General features: G+C 43.7%; 1 protein-coding gene across 2 annotated transcripts; it reads left to right on the top strand.

Moving 5' to 3' along the window:
* Window positions 1-711: 711 nt before the first annotated feature.
* fem1c (fem-1 homolog c) lies at window positions 712-19,228 on the top strand. 2 transcript variants are annotated; one of them, XM_079827308.1, is made up of 5 exons: window positions 712-1,069; window positions 5,940-6,497; window positions 14,758-15,619; window positions 16,996-17,302; window positions 18,743-19,228. In XM_079827308.1, exons 2-5 carry the CDS (start codon window positions 5,954-5,956, stop codon window positions 18,776-18,778), a joined length of 1,749 nt encoding a protein of 582 aa, XP_079683434.1. In that variant the 5' UTR covers window positions 712-1,069; window positions 5,940-5,953; the 3' UTR covers window positions 18,779-19,228. The 2 variants fall into 2 exon arrangements, with proteins under 2 accessions (XP_079683434.1, XP_079683433.1); XM_079827307.1 differs by having other exon boundaries at window positions 16,996-18,571.
* Window positions 19,229-19,455: the final 227 nt, after the last annotated feature.

Genomic DNA, 19,455 nt, shown 5'->3' with positions numbered 1-19,455 from the left:
CCTTAGCGTCCGTGAATATAAATTTAGACTTTTTTTTTATAGCTAATGGCAATCAGACTCCAGAGAATCTTTCTGCAATGGTTTGGTTCCGATCGGGCGAAAAACCTAGGACTAGTTCGCAAAAGTAGGTTTTTCGAAAAAATCCAAAATACCCCAAAATTTCTCCAGAATGAGGAGCAAATACGAGATATTTTGTCCGTCTTGAGCCAAGGATTCCAACGATATAAGACACTTGAGCGTACGCACAACGGTTTGGGAGTTTCGTACCATTTGGTACTTTTGAGCGCTGTAGCGCCACCATCAGGCCGAGGCGTGTCGTTGTAGGCGCTGTGATTACAAACATCCCTCAAAGTTCTTATGGACTCACGGTTTGGTCTGCGCGGTCACTTTTAGGGGAGAATGCTGAAATGTCAACAATACAACACTATTCCAGAGATCTCCTCAGTTCCTCGTGTGGCCGCTAGCGGGCGCTGTGAGGAAACGCTCACCGCAGCGAACAGGCAAATCTGAGGAAGATTATCTGACACCTCTTCATTTCTGTGGCTTAGTCTCTCACGGCTTCATTAATCAGTAAAACACTGTTTAATAAACCCGTCGGAGACGCGAAGCGCGCGTCCGCGTTATTAACAGCCCTCGCTCTCGCGTCGTGACTGTTTTCGTTTACCTTTAAATGGAGAACGAGACGGTGATTGGACCGCGTGGCTGTCAATCACTCACAGTGGGGCGGGACCTTCAGTTACAGACGGGGAAAATCAGCAGTGGGGCAACATTCGTCGAGTTTTGAAGACAGAACTGAGATTACAGGCAGAAATGGACATTAAATCAGCGCCGTGTTTGTTTCATGAAGCTCACGAAGCCTCGCTGACCGTCGCGTGTGTTTGATGAGGAGGATCTCGCTCGATGTTACAGGAAGCGGGGGAGGAAGAGCCGCAGCGACTCTATTTTTATCTTTCTGTATTATTTGGACTCGACATGAGCAAAAGTACCGTCACGGTCTGTGTGTCTGACCACACCGAGCAAACGGGCCGTTAACGGACACGATCGAGGCGGTGAAGGACCAGCGCGAGCGGTAAGAGCCGCGGCCTCCGAGAACCGCGAAAACACGACCATACGAGCGATTTACTGAGGCAAAACACCGCGAATATGACACAAACACTCCATATATCAGGCTTAATAGTGGCCCTCTGGAATATCCGGTGGTGATTGGTCAGATATTGGTGTGTATAATCACACTAAACTCTATAATTCATCGTCATTGTATAGTAAGTGCTTATAGACGCGTCACGTGATGAAAACATTTACACGCCAATCAATATTTCATGATTTATTGGCTTTATATCTATAACGCTTCTTACAGTACAGATTCACAGTAATAAACAGGAAAATATGAAAGTAATTAATGTAGATATTCAGCTCAGTTTGTTCGTTGTAATGGCTGAATCAAACTGGTTTCATAATTGACGGATTTTGCAACATGATCTGGATTAGACTTGTTGATTCAGTTCTGTTCAATAACTGTAAAATGAGCTGTAATGCTGTCTAACCCTAATGTCGAAATGAAGTGTCATTACATACTTATTTAAAGGCACAATATGTAAGATTTCTGGATTGATATCCTCTATATCAGTGTTATATTTATTGTGTTGACTTTATCCCAAATGTGAATGTTTATATCAGTGATTTTCCCCAGGACACGGCCCGTGTGTGTGTGTGTGTGTGTGTGTGTGTGTGTGTGTGTGTGTGTGTGTGTGTGTGTGTGTGTGTGTGTGTGTCGCCCATCAGTGACCTCATCGGTGTTATTGTGTGGTAACCATGGCAACACCAGCGGCGCTTTAATATCTGCTGTGTTTTATTAGCCACTGTTTGGATCATTGATGGACAGAAGCTCCTCATTGTTCTCCAGCTCAACACAGTTAGTCTGATTGAGTAAATCTGCTGTTGTTGATTTACCCAGAATGCCATGTTTTCCCGCCTCATATGATCTCGCTCACTGCAGTGTGAACAAGTGTCTCATAGCAGCGCCCAGACAACATTACAACATCACTTTAACACACTCACGTGTGTGAGAGGATCAGACACACACACACACACACACACATGAGCGGAAGAAGCGGAAGCGCTTGCGGCAGAATAAAAGCTCCGCCCACTCACGAGTCAAGACACGCCTCTGAGTCGAGTAATTACACACTGTGCCTTTAATACTACAGTCCCGGCTGTCAATTATCAGCTTTTGGTCTGATACAAATGTGTGTGTGTGTGTGTGTGTGTGTGTGTGTGTGTGTGTGTGAGTGAGTGTTTGTGTGTGAGAGAGTGTTTGTGTGTGTGTGTGAGTGTGTGTGTGTTTGTGGGTGTGTGTGAGTGTGTGTGAGAGAGAGAGTGTGTGTGTGATGTGTGTAATGCTATGGTGTTGTGTGTGTGTGTGTGTGTTGTGTGTGTGTGTGAGAGAGAGAGAGAGAGAGTGTGTGTGTGTGAGAGAGAGAGAGTGTGTGTGTGTGAGAGAGAGAGAGTGTGTGTGTGTGTGTGTGTGTGATGTGTGTAATGCTGTGGTGTTGTGTGTGTGTGTGTGTGTGAGAGAGAGAGTGTGTGTGTGATGTGTGTAATGCTGTTGTGTGTGTGTGTGTGTGTTGTGTGTGTGTGTGTGAGAGAGAGAGAGAGAGAGTGTGTGTGTGTGAGAGAGAGAGAGTGTGTGTGTGTGAGAGAGAGAGAGTGTGTGTGTGTGTGTGTGTGTGATGTGTGTAATGCTGTGGTGTTGTGTGTGATGTGTGTAATGCTGTGGTGTTGTGTGTGTGTGTGTGTGTTGTGTGTGTGTGAGAGAGAGAGTGTGTGTGTGTGTGTGTGTGTGTGTGTGATGTGTGTAATGCTGTGGTGTTGTGTGTGATGTGTGTGTGTGTGTGTGTGATGTGTGTGGTGTGTGTGTGTGTGTGTGTGTGTGTGTGTGTGTAATGCTGTGGTGTTGTGTGTGATGTGTGTGTTGTGTGTAATGCTGTGGTGTTGTGTGTGATGTGTGTGTGTGTGTGTGTGTGTGTGATGTGTGTAATGCTGTGGTGTTGTGTGTGATGTGTGTAATGCTGTGGTGTGTGTGTGTGTGTGTGTTGTGCGTGTGTGTGTGATGTGTGTAATGCTGTGTGTGTGTGTGTGTGTGTGTGTGTGTGTGTGTGTGTGTGTGTGTGTGTGTGTGTGTGTGTGTGTTGTGCGTGTGTGTGTGATGTGTGTAATGCTGTGGTGTGAGTGTGTGTGTGTGTGTGTGTGATGTGTGTAATGCGGTGGTGTTGTGTGTGATGTGTGTAATGCTGTGGTGTTGTGTGTGTGTGTGTGTGGTGTTGTGTGTGTGTGTGTGGTGTGTGTGTGTGTGTGTGTGTGTGTGTGTGTGTTGTGCGTGTGTGTGTGATGTGTGTAATGCTGTGGTGTTGTGTGTGAGTGTGTGTGTGTGTGTGTGTGATGTGTGTAATGCTGTGTTGTGTGTGTGTGTGTGTGTGTGTGTGTGTGATGTGTGTAATGCTGTGTTGTGTGTGTGTGTGTGTGTGTGTGTGTGTGTGTGATGTGTGTAATGCTGTGGTGTTGTGTGTGAGTGTGTGTGTGTGTGTGTGATGTGTGTAATGCGGTGGTGTTGTGTGTGATGTGTGTAATGCTGTGGTGTTGTGTGTGTGTGTGTGTGTGTGTGTGTGTGTGTGTGTGTGTGTGTGTGTGTGTGTGTTGTGCGTGTGTGTGTGATGTGTGTAATGCTGTGGTGTTGTGTGTGTGTGTGTGTGTGTGATGTGTGTAATGCGGTGGTGTTGTGTGTGATGTGTGTAATGCGGTGGTGTTGTGTGTGATGTGTGTAATGCGGTGGTGTTGTGTGTGTGTGTGTGTGTGTGTGTAATGCGGTGGTGTTGTGTGTGTGTGTGTGTGTGTGTGTGGTGTGTGTGTGTGTGTGTGTGTTGTGCGTGTGTGTGTGATGTGTGTAATGCTGTGTTGTGTGTGTGTGTGTGTGTGTGTGTGTGTTGTGCGTGTGTGTGTGATGTGTGTAATGCTGTGGTGTTGTGTGTGAGTGTGTGTGTGTGTGTGTGTGTGTGTGTGTGCAGGGCTCAGTGGCCCCCAGCTGAAAATTGTAGGGCCGCACACAGTAAATCAACATGCTCACCCAATCTGCTAATGTCCGCTGTATTACTGATAGGAATCGGTATCGGAATCGTAAGGTTTTAATGGTGTTACTACTCTTACCGATACTGCTTATCGATCCGGTACTTTAACAGTATTCTTACCGGTTCTTTTTATTATACTTTATTGATTTATTTTTATATTAAAAACAAACATAATTAAGAACATAATTAACATGGCTTTATAATCTGAAAAGTAAAATATCTATAGCAAAAGAAACCGCAAAGTTTGAACAGAAATGTAAAGCATCTGTGTGTAAGTGGACCAGTGCAGCATTCAGAAGATCTGCTAACATTAATATTACAGTAAAGAACAAACCTACAAAAAAATCTAATAAAGTAATGAAATGTAAAATAACACTGCATAGTTTTCACTGTATAAATTGATAGATTAATGCTTATAAAAGCTAAAGTTATTAATTCAAGAGGTGTGAATATTTTCTCTTTGCCTTTTGTTTGATTCGCATTAATGTCTCAATCATCAGCAGATTTATCAGACGCTGCCCCTTTAAGACCGATCGAATGTAGAACTAATAATATCATATTCTCCTATTTCTCCAAACTATTTACGCCCATTTAAGATATAAACTGTTAAAGTAACTACTCTCCAATCCGGTCATTTTGACACCGGCTATTTGTGTTGTAAAAAAATAATTTAAGTAAACACAGAGTACTGACCAACACCATCATCATTTCTGAGAGAAATAGTAAAGGTGAATGCATATACGAACAAGTTCTCGGTTTAGGATTAGAACAAACTCAACCCAAGCGCCTTTGATGTGGATGATGACGTTACTGTTGATCATCTGTCCATCATCGTCTAAAGCCCGCCCTCATGATTTCATTGGTCCAAACAGTTTCTGTTCGAGCATAATTACTCCTCTACGGATCAAGTCCAGACCGAACTGCCCGAGTAAAGATGCTGTGGGCGGGGCTAAGTTCGGCTGCCATCCAGGCTAGATTAGGGAGAAATGAAGAGAAGAATGATCGACAGAACACGGCTATAGGAAGAGTTTTACCTCATACCATCTTTTTATAATTCTTGGAAGCCGAAATCGAAAATAAAATTAGATTAATATCACAGCACATCCCTAAAGTTTAAGCAGACTAAACTGTTGTGTAGTTCATCGTCCCTCATTAAGCTGACTGTGTGTGTGTTGCTGTAGCTCACTCTCTCTCTTCTGGATTGCGAATGGCAAAAATTAATCACGGACAAATGGTTTAATATTATCTCATATAGAAACGGCTGGCAAAGATAGAATGAGATAACGTCTATCAATTATAATTAGTAAGTGTATTTTCTTAATTTCTCCAGTACCGACAGCAGGCAAATTTACTGGTCGCACACGTGCCACTGGATGCAAAATTCAGTCGCACACGCTCAAATTTTAGTCGCAAAATGCGACCATTTAGTCGCACTCTGGAGCCCTGGTGTGTGTGTGTGTGTGTGTGTGTGTGTGTGTGTGTGATGCTGTGGTGTTGTGTGTGATGTGTGATGTGTGTAATGCTGTGGTGTTGTGTGTGTTGTGTCTGATGTTGTGTGTGTGATGTGTGTAATGGTGTGTGTTGTGTGTGTTGTGTCTGATGTTGTGTGTGTGATATGTGTAATGCTGTGGTGTGTGTGATGTGTGATGTGTGTAATGCTGTGGTGTTGTGTGTGATGTGTCTGATGTTGTGTGTGTGATGTGTGTAATGGTGTGTGTTGTGTGTGTTGTGTCTGATGTTGTGTGTGTGATATGTGTAATGCTGTGGTGTGTGTGTGTGTGATGTGTGTAATGGTGTGTGTTGTGTGTGTGTGTGCAGGATAACCCTATGCCATGGATTTAAAAACCGCTGTCTTCAACGCCGCCAGAGACGGCAAACTGCGGCTCCTGCAGAAGCTGTTGGAGCACAAGAGCGATCACGAGGTGCTGCAGCTGATGGCGGAGCGGACGGGCGGAGCTACGCCTCTGCTGATGGCGGCGCGCTACGGCCACCTGGAGCTGGTGGAGTTCCTGCTGGAGCGCTGCTGCGCCCCGGTGGAGGTGGGCGGATCCGTCAACTTCGACGGCGAGGTCATCGAGGGAGCTCCGCCCCTCTGGGCCGCTTCAGCCGCCGGGCACCTGAAGGTGGTGCAGTCGCTGCTGGGCCACGGGGCCTCCGTCAACAACACCACCCTCACCAACTCCACCCCGCTGCGCGCCGCCTGCTTCGACGGGCACCTGGAGATCGTGCGGTACCTGGTGGAGCACAGGGCGGACCTGGAGGTGGCGAACCGGCACGGGCACACCTGCCTCATGATCTCCTGCTATAAAGGGCACCGCGACATCGCCCAGTTCCTGCTGGAGAAAGGGGCCGACGTCAACCGCAAGAGCATCAAAGGTGCGGCATCATTACATTACATTACATTACATTACATTACATTACATTACATTACATTACATTACATTACATTACATTACATTACATTACATTACGCTTCATTATCTTTCATTCTTTGGGAATTAATCCATACTTGTGACTTTCTCTTCGCCATGCTGGTGGTCAACGAGAAAATATCTGACGCAAACCCGTAAATGTGTAGCGCGAGGGCTTCAGGCTGAACTGCGGCAGGCAACCTCATTAATATTCATGAGGAGCTGAGCCAGGGTTGCCAGGTTTTCACAAAAAACCCGCACAATTGCTACTCAAAACTAGCCCAAAACAAGCCCAATCGCGTTTCAGGGAGGCTTCTCCGGTAAAATTCACATTTCCGGGGCTAAATATCCCATAATTGGGGTCGCTTCAACCCGCGGACATGAAACACAGCCCACGGCAACAGTGGAAAACAGGAAAGCGGGAAAACCACGGACTTGGCAACACTGGCTGTCACTCGCTATTAAAGGATCCGCTTCCAGCGCTTCGCACACACATTGCACCAGAACCGGTTCTCGGTTCCCAACCCTAGCCATGAGACTCTGTGACTTTTCCTAAATAATCTAAACATGCACAAAAAATCTGGGCTTGATTTGGTTGTTCTAAAGGTGTGTAAAAAAAAATGTACTGTTTAAGTCCCTCAGAGTCAGATTGACCACACATTGAAAATGAATGGGAAACATTTTTTTTCCCACTTTTTTTGTCAAATTTTTTTTTACTAAATCCAGTATAAATCTGAAAATTTCTACATTTATATCAAGGTCTGGTCCTAGAGCATAAACACAAAGTAGAACAAACTTTCTATCTCATACACACACACACGTGTGTGTGACTACAACAGAGAGTATTTTGATTGAAATTGGCAAATAAAATCAAATAAACTGGCATAAATCTGAACGATTTTCATACATAAATGAAGTACTAATACTAGAGCACAAATGCTATATGGAACAAGCATGTTCACTCACTCACACACTCACACACACACACAAACACACAAACACAGGTGTCTGGAGCATGTTCTTTATTTTGGCAATGAATGGGAAAATGTAAAAAATGCACTTTGTAAAAAAAAATCAACTAAATCCAGTATAAATCTGAAAATGTCTACATTTATATCAAGATCTGGTCCTAGAGCATAAACACAAAGTTGAACGAACTTTCTGTCTCATACACACACACACGCGCACACACACACACACGTGTGTGTGACTGCAACAGAGAGCATTTTTATAGAAACTGGCAAATAAAATCAACAAAAATCAACTCAAATCTCTCTCTCTCTCTCTCTCTCTCTCTCTCTCTCTCTCTCTCTCTCTCTCTCTCTCTCTCTCTCTCTCTCTCTCTCTCTCTCTCTCTCTCTCTCTCTCTCTCTCTCTCTCTCTCTCTCTCCTGAGATACCGCCAAACCTACAGATGGCGGTATTCTATCCCTAACACACAGAGCAATGTCCAAAAACTATTTATATTTATTTAAGATCATCATTCAAGTGATTTTTTTTTCATAAAAAAATACTTTTTAATGAGCCAATTTATGCCATAGTTAAGTATTTGTGCAGTAAATAGGTAAAAAACTACCAAATACCCACAAAAGCACAGCATAAATGTATAGTTGAGAAGTAAATAAAGAAAATGATATATAGTTTTCCATGTAAAAAATGTATATTTCCTTATGCAATCGCTCTGTAAACGTTTGGGGTCCATCTGAGCACAAGGGCCTCAAACGTAAACCCTGAGGGCCGATTAAGGGTTAATAATAATAATAATAATAATTGGAAATGGCTAATTTCCCATTGACTGGAGTGAGACCATAGACGTCTCTCGCGCTGTCGTAGGACAAGACATGATCTTTGTCCAGGACAAGTGTCTTAAAAGTTAATAAAATAAGCAGAAACGCGAGAATGATTCTGATTTTATTACATTTAATGTAAACAGCGATTGATAAGGGATGTATATTTGTGGTAACACAGTCTGCCTGAGAGAGACATTCGTGGAGAAATCAAAACTAATGAACCGCAAACACGTTTGAAAGAGTTAGGGTTTAATTTAACGTTATAGGCTTTACTTTATGATATTGTTAATAACACAAGTCGACTGAGGGAGCGGTTTTGCTGAAAATCATCACGATTGCAAATGGTACAATAAACAAGTAGCCTAGTTAATATACTTACATTTTAGACACAAACAACATTGACTTTTGTTCTATTTCACTGACGAAAGCCGCCACACTCAGAGCGGTGTTTGTTACTGAATGATTCAGCGTTTGAATGAATCGTTTGAATGAACGACTCAATGACTCACTCATTTAAACGGTCACTTCCTGCCCCTATTGGTGGTTTAGTTTCATGTTTAAAATATCACTGCATTTTTTCTTATTTGTATATTCAAACGTTAACAACATCAATCTCATAACATTGTAGTTGTAATTCTGCAATTTGATTGGGAACATCCCTATTATAACTGAATTTGTTGATCAAATGTAAGAATTTGACATGAAAGATAATGCCTACATTTAATAAGGTTAAAAAATGGCCTTTATAAAGTAAATAACGCCCTGTGGTAAATATCACAAATATGCAGATTTAAGTATGTAAAAGCTGAGAATTTTGCTTCAGAATAAATATATTTACACCACCAAAAATGAATGTTAATATTAAATCAGATTGTGAGATTAGTTTCGATGCCCAGAACACAAGCGTCGATGTTTTACAGTAATAAGTCATACATTGATCATCATGCATTAGTGTGTGTCCAGAGTTCACATCACACACACAGAAGTGAAGTGGATTGACCGTAATGTCACAGAAGGAAGAGGACTCGCGTCGGTTTCTGGGTATTTGTAGTCTCAGGAAAGTTTACGTCACATTTAGAAAGAATGATCATTTCTACACTTCCCCTTTCGCAGTAAATTACGGGAATATTGTAGAAAAACTCCACACCAGAGTTCATACAGGCTTACTGTGGAGAGACTACAACCAATAAAACACACTCATTACACACACATCAATATTACAATATGAGAAAACTGAGTTTAGGGCACCTTAGCAGGTACAAACATTCCCAAATTAATAGAAAACCTTTGGTAATGCAGGATTTAAAATGTTTTAAAAGGACATAAGCGCACTACTTTAGTCATTTAGACTGATCTAACCCATGACTAGGACTGTACTTGCCAATAGCCGATTAATACAGATCGTTTTTAAAACGGATACTGGATATAAATGAGTAAAACAGTGCTGAACCATGAAAGTGTGCTGAATGAAATGCATATATGAATATATTAAAATGAAAATAAGTTAAATATTAAAACAGGTTTTTCTTTAAAGGTGCACTATGTAAAATATCCAAACGCCTCTAGGCCAGTGTTATATATTTTGTTCAGAGTACTTACAATATCCCAAATGTTTCCGCCTGTGTGTAAATGGTGAGATGCTCTTGAACCTGAGGAACCGGGACGTGTGGGGGCGTGGCCTGTTGATGACATCATATCCGCGTTAGTTTGCGGGCTAGATTTTCATCCGAGGTCTTAAATTTCATTTAGTTAGGTCTAAAAAAAAAAGTTTTTATCCTCGTTAATTTCCAGAAACTCTGGCTTCAGTATGAAGGAAACGTTTGGGTAACCAATATGAAAAATAATATTCAAATTCAAAATTGCTTTATTGGCATGAATGTAAATCATACAATATTGCCAAAGCTAGGAATATATGAACATAAATGATAATACATATATGAACATAAATAATTATACATGAACATTAATAATAATATTAATGATGATAATAAACATCAAAATAATAGAGGAAAATATTACAACATAACTTAAACTTAAATAAACAGTGTAACAATTTAGAACATTTGATAGAAATAAATAAACTTATATGACAATCCACAGTTTTTGATGCATAAGAGGCTCTATTTCATATTAAATACATAGACTTTAAGAAATTTATATCACAGATAAAAAGCACAGAATTTCATTTATTTTTTAATTTTTACAATAAATCCTTAGACCTTTCTAATGATATTTAGTCATATGCTGTCTGCATATTAACAGGTAACCCAGCAGTTTTCTGTAAAATATAAATATTATATTGTTATATTTATTCTTAAATACTCTTTATTTTTTTTAAATAATGAAAATGTTATTGTAATGGTAATATTTCAAATTTTGTTAAATATTTGCATTTATTGAATATACTGATTATTATTAGTCTCATTAATATATCAAATGTTATATGCATACACTTTTCATTTGTAAAAAAAACAACAAAAACAAATTTTAACCAGAATAATGGCAGTTTGGAGTAGCCTGTTCAATCTCTATTAGGCTATTAATACGCTGTTTTGTAATCTGTTCTATTTGAGGGCAAGTTTTAGCCATAATGTTTGGGCATTTGGCTCGTTGTTGGCTGTGGAGGGCTACTAATGTCATTGCTTTATCTGTACATTAATTTATGCTTTTTCAATGACTGAATTCATTGAAATAAAATGTTTTTTTCTTCTTTGATTCAAATTATTTTGGTAATGTGTCGTATAGGTCTTAATCTTTATGGTCTTAAAATGTCTTAAATTTGACTTCCTGAAACCTGCAAGAACCCTGTATCCCGATTCGCTCCCACCGGCTGAGCTGAAGATCACATGACCCGAGATTCTGCGCTCAAACATTCGAGTCCGATATTCGCATGCGAAATTTTCGCACGTCAAAAAATACATTCGACCTCACGTTATGTCAGTCACGCTTTCACACTGCCTCCGAAACTTTCATCCGTCAAAAAAAATTCGGAACAGGTTCGATTTTCTGCGTTTTTCGCATCTGTTTTTCCATCGACAGATGCCCAACCTAAAACTGCTCGGATACCTACAATTATATATAGCCTACAAATATTACTGTATCAAAAATACTACTAATATTATTATATCACAGCTATAATTATAGCACACCAAGCCCCTGTAAACCGTGTGTGTGTGTGTGTGTGTGTGTGTGTGTGTGTGTGTGTGTGTGTGTGTGTGTGTGCGTGCGCGCTCTTGATGAGGAGCTGAACTCTTCCTCTACGCGATCACACGAGTGGATGATGGACACATTATTTCCTCTTTCATTTTCTCTTTTTAAGAAGAGAGAGGACAAAAAAATCATCCTCAATACTTTAAGACGGCATTTTGTATTGTTTCGCTTTTTTTTTTTTTTCGTAACTCATTCATTAATACGCATCGGACTGTGCAAGGTCTTGGAATTTTTCGGGTTAACTAATACGAAAAAACGCATGCGAAAATTTCGGACTCAGTGTGCAAAGAAGGACTTAAAAACGGAAAAAAATATCAATGGGTTCACTCCGAGCACAATCGATATTATAACGTTTCCGTTTTTGCGTTCCTCATTAAACATTACTGTTCCGAAAACGGTTTGATTTGAAAAAATACCGTTTAATAACGTTATTTTAATTTAATTTAGCCAAACAAACAAATATGTATAAATAGACTCATTTTCACTCAATAATAATATAACGCATGGTAATTAAACTTGAATATTTATTTCATAACATTTTTAAAAGCACAACAGAAACACATGCATTAATTACAGCATAAACAGCGGGACAAATATTGGCCTGTTTTAATGAGCTGAAAGTGGCTCTATATGCCGAATCTTTTCAGAAGAGGGAGAACATTCTCTGTACATCACTTTTGTTCAACACGACTTGTTTTAAAAATTGCATGAATAAGATCAATAAACTGGATAACCATTGCTCTTTTAATGCTGCTAATTTCAAAGCAAACACTGCAACACGTCCTTGCATCCCATAATCAAACTCAGTCAGCTAATAAAGCTTGATCATTTCATGCAATATAACACCATTTAATGCGAAATATCAGCCGTCTATATAGAAAACATTGAGCTGTATTGGCCATCTGAAAGACTATAGGAATGTTTGATAGATGCTATAGCCTACTTGGACAGGCTTAAACAGAATCCACAAACTAGCCTAAATCAGACTATTTGAGCTTAAAGTCTGTTCTGCTTATTTAAACGTATGAAAATAATGTCCTCCAATACCTGCGCTTTCATTGATGAGCTCAGCGGGAGAGAAATGTGCTTGAGGCGTGTAAATGCGCTCACACTGACTTGTGTTACGGTAGATTCACAGATGACATTTCACTCACATCACATGCTGAGCTACTCTATTCCTGATTGGCCACTGCCAAATTACAATATTAAAGAGAACGATAACATAACCTTATTAACCGGTTAATGCTCATTTCAAATTAACGTTTCTGTTCAGAACCATTCAAATTGATTTTGTTTTCGTTTTTGTTCCTCTTAATTTCGTTCGTTTCCGGTTTTCGTTTTAGTTTTCGCTCCTTGAACCGGTTCAGAGCCCTGCCTGTAAAGGCCTTTACACAGTGCAGCATATTTTGATTTAGTTTTAGTCATAGTCTTTTGACTAAAATGCCATTTAGTTATCGTCTCGTTTTCATCAAAGAAAAAGGGCGTTGACGAAAATTATTCGTAAATGTCACGGTTAACCCTTTCCTGTGTGTCAGTGTTAATTTCGTTGACGAATAATTTTCGTCATAATTTTCGTCAACGACCTTTTTTTACTGACGAAAACGAGACGATAACTAAATAAAAACTAGTGTTGGATGACAAAAACTATGAAGAAAATCAACTTCGTCAACAGATAAAGCGAGAGCAGAATAGTGAGGTTAGTGAGGGTGGATTAGGGCAGAGATGGGTCAGAACTGATGATCTGAGAGCAGATGAACACATTTGATCTGAACTGATCTAACCTCTGGAAAACACGGCGCTGTTGCGCTTCTAAGAACTTATTCATGATTCGGATCGCGTGTCAAACTGCCAAACTGCTGAAATTTGGCGATCCAAACAGCTCATTCGACTGATTCATAACGCTCTGAACCGCTGAATCGACTCACTGATTCATAACGCTCTGAACCGCTGAATCGACTCACTGATTCATAACGCTCTGAACCGCTGAATCGACTCACTGATTCATAACGCTCTGAACCGCTGAATCGACTCACTGATTCATAACGCTCTGAACCGCTGAATCGACTCACTGATTCATAACGCTCTGAACCGCTGAATCGACTCACTGATTCATAACGCTCCGAACCGCTGAATCGACTCACTGATTCATAACGCTCTGAACCGCTGAATCGACTCACTGATTCATAACGCTCTGAACTGCTGAATCAACTCACTGATTCATAACGCTCTGAACCGCTGAATCGACTCACTGATTCATAAGGCTCTGAACCGCTGAATCGACTCACTGATTCATAACGCTCTGAACCGCTGAATCGACTCACTGATCCATAATGCTCTGAACCGCTGAATCGACTCACTGATTCATAACGCTTCGAAGCTTCATGAGGCCGTGTTTTGAAATCGTCATCACTATATAAGTCGTTATTTAGGGTTTTTTTGCGCACAGAAACTATTCTCATCTCTTCATAAAGTTATTGTAGAGCCGCTGTAGTGAGATGGACTTTGTAACTTTAGTCTTTAGTGTCTTTTAAGGGTCTTGAGAGTGTAAAGTTGAGCCAATGGAGGCCTTTCAGAGCATCAGATTTACACTAAAATATCTTCATTTGTGTCTGAAGATGAACGGAGGTCTGACGGGTGTCCAACCACATGAGGCTCAGTCATTAATCACACAATTTACAGTTTTGGCTGAACTAACCCTTTAAATGTATTACAATTTAACTAAACTCATTAGATTTTAGGAGACTAAATCTACAGTAGATTTAGTCAAGATTCAAGATTCAAGATTCAAGAGTTTTATTTGTCACATACACAGTTATATACACAATATACAACTGGCAGTGAAATGTAAACAGGTCCGCTCCATGGACAGTGCAAATAACAGTTACAAGAAATTAAATAGAAATAGAATAAAATTAGAATAAAAAGTATTAACATAAGTAGAATTATAAATAAATCAAGTTAAGATAAAAATAGGAAATAAGATAAAAATAAAAATATAAAAAATAGTCGACTAAAACTAGACTAAAACTAAATCAAAATTTGAACCCTTTCCTGTGTGTGTGCGCTCCTCTCGTTTTTACTTGTTGACGAAGTTGATTTGTCACAGTTTTTGTCATCCAACACTAGTTTTTATTTAGTTATCGTCTCGTTTTCGTCAGTGAAAAAAGGTCGTAGACGAAAATGATTGGTAAATGCCACGGTTAACCCTTTCCTGTGTGTGTTCCAGGCAACACGGCGTTACACGATTGCGCAGAATCCGGGAGCCTGGAGATCATGCGGATGCTCCTGAAGTACGGCGCCAGCATGGAGAAGGACGGGTACGGGATGACGCCGCTGCTCTCGGCCAGCGTGACGGGCCACACCAACATCGTGGACTTCCTGACCCAGCATCCGCAAGCGGGCCGGGCCGAGCGCATCAACGCCCTGGAGCTGCTCGGCGCCACCTTCGTGGACAAGAAGCGGGACCTGCTGGGGGCGCTGAAGTACTGGAAGAGGGCCATGGACTCGCGGGTCAGCGACCCGAGCCGCCCGCTCCCCAAGGAGGAGCCCAAGCAGCTGGTTCTGGCCTACGACTACACCCGAGAGGTCAATAGCCTGGAGGAGCTGGACAGCCTGATCGCCGACCCGGACGATATGCGGATGCAGGCGCTGCTGATCCGCGAACGCATCCTCGGCCCGTCTCACCCCGACACGTCCTACTACATCCGGTACCGAGGGGCGGTGTACGCCGATTCGGGGAACTTCGAGCGCTGCATTAAGCTGTGGAAGTACGCGCTGGACATGCAGCAGAACAACCTGGACCCGCTCAGCCCCATGACGGCCAGCAGCCTGCTCTCCTTCGCGGAGCTCTTCTCCTTCATGCTCCAGGACCGGGCCAAGGGCCTTCTGGGCACCTCGGTGTCCTTCGAGCAGCTCATGGACATCCTCAGCAAGAGCGTGCTGGAGATCGAGCGCGCCGTCAAGAGGCCCGGCCCGGACCCGGCCCAGCTCAGCAAGGTTCTGTCCATCATCCTGCACCTCATCTGCCTGCTGGAGAAGGTGGTGTGCACGCTGGAGCAGGACCACTTCAAGAAGGAGACCATCTACAGGTGAACTTCTGGGGTTTCTTTAAGCAGAGATCTGGGGCCGGTACCATGAAGCCGGTTTAGCTGGTTAGCCAGATATGTTTAAGCTTAGTTTGTGCCAATCCTGGGTTTTCGGTACCATTAAAGTGGTTTGGCTTTAGTCGTGTTCATCTCCATTGTAACTTACTCTCCACGGCTAACCTGCTCCAAGACAGGTTATGTTCTGGATAAGACATCTCAAACTGAAATTAGACCAATCAGCTGTGAGCAAAGTGACACGCCTCTGATGCAAAGAAGCCACGCCCCCTGATTCTACTCCACATTAAAGGTCACTACATAGCAAATGGTTTTTAAAGACTAAAGTGTCTGGCTTTTAACAATGCTTATTTATTATAATAATACTTTTGAATGACTTGGATATCATTTAAGTAATTATTATACCCTTAATCAATTGCACATGTATAATTTTAGCTAATCAATCATTAATAGGCACATAGTTAAAATTAATATAAATAGCCTATATAAAGGTCATACAAATAAGCTTTAAAATCAATAAATAAAGCTATAACAATGACTACATGTGAGTTTAAATGTTCAATTCTCTCTATATATCAACTAAACTAACTTCACAACTTTTACTTGCACTGACAGCTCTTCTTCTTCCTGTGTACATTTTTAATATTTCCAATCATGTAATATTCTGCAGAAGAGAGAAATCAATTTCGCTGCTTCTCTCGCGAGATATCAGTTTCACTGATCCACAGCGTCTGATTGGCTGTTCACTGCTGATGTCACAGTCAAAATCCTAAACTCAGGATCAAAGCCTGAATAGATTGGTTTGGTTTTGTCAACTCTAAACTAATCCTGTAACCCTGAGTTTGTTAAACTACCATCATGGTACAGCCCCTGGAGAACTTGGACAGGTTTTTCAGCAGGATTCTTTATTGAGAAAAAACGTGCTGTCTTTCCGCTGAGGTTCCAAGTCTGACTAAAGCCAGTTGAACCTTGTATTTTATCTACATTTCAGGGGGAGGGGTTATACAGCAGGGGGAGGGGTTATACAGCAGGGGGAGGGGTTATACAGCAGGGGGAGGGGTTATACAGCAGGGGAGGAGACAGGAAAATAGAGACACACCCCAAACATTCCTGTCTCATCAGCCGTAATTCAATCAGTGCCATTCAAACGCATAATCCAATCACTCACGCAGTACTGCTCTAAACTTGTCATGGTAAATAGTCAGGAAGTGCATAAAGACAAAAGACTAAATGTCTCAACAGCCTGACGTAATCTCCTTAGAATTTCCTCAAGTTTATTTAACACACATATAGATAATGTTTTCAGTTATATTCTCTGACATTGTAACCTAGATGTAAGGATGTGTAAATGTGTGATCCTCCAGGTTCCTGAAGCTGCAGGCGTGTGGGAAGAACGGGTTCAGTCCGCTGCACCTGGCTGTGGACCGGAACACCACCTGTGTGGGCCGCTACCCCGTCTGCAAGTTCCCGTCGCTGCAGGTGGCGGCGGTTCTGCTGGAGTGCGGCGCCGATGTGAACTGCCGGGACCAGGACGATAACAGCGCTCTGCACGTGGCGGCGTCCAACAACCACCCCGACATCATGAACCTGCTCATCTCCTGCGGAACCCACTTCGACAGCACCAACTCCTTCAAGCAGACGGCCTGCGACCTGCTGGACCAGAAGGAGATGGCCAAGAACCTGATCCAGCCCATCAACCACACCACGCTGCAGTGTCTGGCGGCCCGCGCCATCATCAAACACAGCCTGGCGTACCGCGGGCACATCCCCGAGCGGCTGGAGGCCTTCGTGCTGCTGCACAGATAGTGACTCTGCTCCGGTCTGGCTCCGGCTCGGGTCTGGCTCCGGCTCGGGTCTGGCTCCGGTCCGGGTCCGGCTTGGGTCTGGCTCCGGGTCTGGCTCCGACTCCGGCTTGGGTCTGGCTCCGGCTTGGGTCTGGCTCGGGGTCTGGCTCCGGCTTGGGTCTGGCTCCGGCTTGGGTCTGGCTCCAGCTCCGGCTTGGGTCTTGCTCCAGGTCTGGCTCCGGCTTGAGTCTGGCTCCGGCTTCGGGTCTGGCTCTAACTCCGGCTTGGGTCTGGCTCCGGCTCGGGGTCTGGCTCCGGCTCGGGGTCTGGTTCCGGCTCGGCTCTGGCTCCGGCTTGGGTCTGGCTCCGGCTTGGGTCTGGCTCCGGCTTGGGTCTGGCTCCAGGTCTGACTCCGGGTCTGGCTCCGGCTTGGGTCTGGCTCCGGCTTGGGTCTGGCTCCAGGTCTGACTCCGGGTCTGGCTCCGGCTTGGCTGTGGCTCCGGCTTGGGTCTGGCTCCAGGTCTGACTCCGGGTCTGGCTCCGGCTTGGGTCTGGCTCCGGCTTGGGTCTGGCTCCAGGTCTGACTCCGGGTCTGGCTCCGGCTTGGGTCTGGCTCCGGCTTGGGTCTGGCTCCAGGTCTGACTCCGGGTCTGGCTCCGGCTTGGGTCTGGCTCCAGGTCTGACTCCGGGTCTGGCTCCGGCTTGGGTCTGGCTCCAGGTCTGACTCCGGGTCTGGCTCCGGCTTGGGTCTGGCTCCAGGTCTGACTCCGGGTCTGGCTCCGGCTCGGCTCCGGTCTGGCTCCGGCCCGGCTCATTGGCATGCAGCGCTTCACAGAGTCCTACCATCTTTGCTCGGATTCCTGTTGAGTTTGTTCTGTGTTTCTTGCCGCTTGTCGACGGGTTTGCTTTCTCTAACTCTCTCTATGCAAAGACGGTAGGACCCGCCGGACCCGGTTGCCCCGCCCCCTCCCGCCGGACCCGGTTGCCCCGCCCCCCCGCCGGACCCGGTTGCCCCGCCCCCCCCCCCCCCGCCAGACCCGGTTGCCCCGCCCCCCCGCCGGTTCCGTCTCCCCAGTGGACTGGAATGCTGTCATCGCTTCCCTCCAGCATAAACGAGCATTACGATGATTAGAGTTGTCAAAAGCACTGACTTTTGGTACCGGAATCTTTGAGCGCTCTGATTGGCCGCTGTGTTCATGCGCTCAACAGATGCGCCTGTGATTGGCTACAGTGATCAGGGAGCGTTCGATCAGCGGGCCGGTGCTTTCAAACGCTCCCTGATCACTGCAGCCAATCACAGAAGCATCTGTTGAGCGCATGAACACAGCGGCCAATCAGAGCGCTCAAAGCGCCACATGCCTAAAGTTTCGGAGCTTTTGCCAGCCCTAGCGATGCTGATGTGCTTAATGTTTGCAGATACCATAAGTGCTTTTATTCTTCCTATGCACAGCTGTAATATCGGGACTGGGTTGTGCCTCGTGTTCCTGTGAATGCCTGTTTTTGTTACTCATCTCTCCTCCATCATGAACTGGAGGATGTGTCTCTTCGTAACCTTTGACCCCTGACCCCCCATTGGCCCGATGGCATGAGCGGATCTCCAGCTCTGTGTAGTTTCAGTTCAACTTTACACGTGTGCAGTTTGAACTCAAGGGCTTTGATTCTTCTCCAGGCACAATAATACACTATAGACGAACCCTGTACAGTCAGAGGACTTGCACTTTATTGCAGTGGAATTTGATATTCATATTACGATAGCATCAAGCTTGTGGATGTCCTTAGAGCATAACTGATAATAAACCTCTGTTGCACTCGAGCGTGTGTGTGTTTCTCAAACATCGGTGGTGATGATGTCAGAGCTCACGCCCGGTCACCTGACTGGGGTTCTCTGACGGCTGATTGGCTGCTGTTTCTTTAGGCTGCTTTGAGATCTCCTGAAAGCCACAGTGAAACCGCATTTATTTTCATATCTGTAATCTTTGATCAGAATGATGGAGCCGGTCGACCACTGATGATGAAACCCTCCACCGTTTATCTCTGGTG

This window comes from Gobio gobio (genome assembly GCF_949357685.1).
Source record: "Gobio gobio genome assembly, chromosome: 10".
In the NCBI taxonomy this organism is placed as follows: Eukaryota; Metazoa; Chordata; class Actinopteri; order Cypriniformes; family Gobionidae; genus Gobio; species Gobio gobio.
This window is presented reverse-complemented; position numbering and strand designations above follow the sequence as displayed.

What these genes read in the sequence shown, in the direction of transcription:
- fem1c (XM_079827307.1), top strand. Translation starts at nt 5,954, where the DNA reads ATGGATTTAAAAACCGCTGTCTTCAACGCCGCCAGAGACGGCAAACTG. An exon ending in CAACCGCAAGAGCATCAAAG is followed by an intron (nt 6,498 to 14,757) that starts GTGCGGCATCAT and finishes TGTGTGTTCCAG; the next exon opens with GCAACACGGCGTTACACGAT. An exon ending in AAGAAGGAGACCATCTACAG is followed by an intron (nt 15,620 to 16,995) that starts GTGAACTTCTGG and finishes GTGATCCTCCAG; the next exon opens with GTTCCTGAAGCTGCAGGCGT.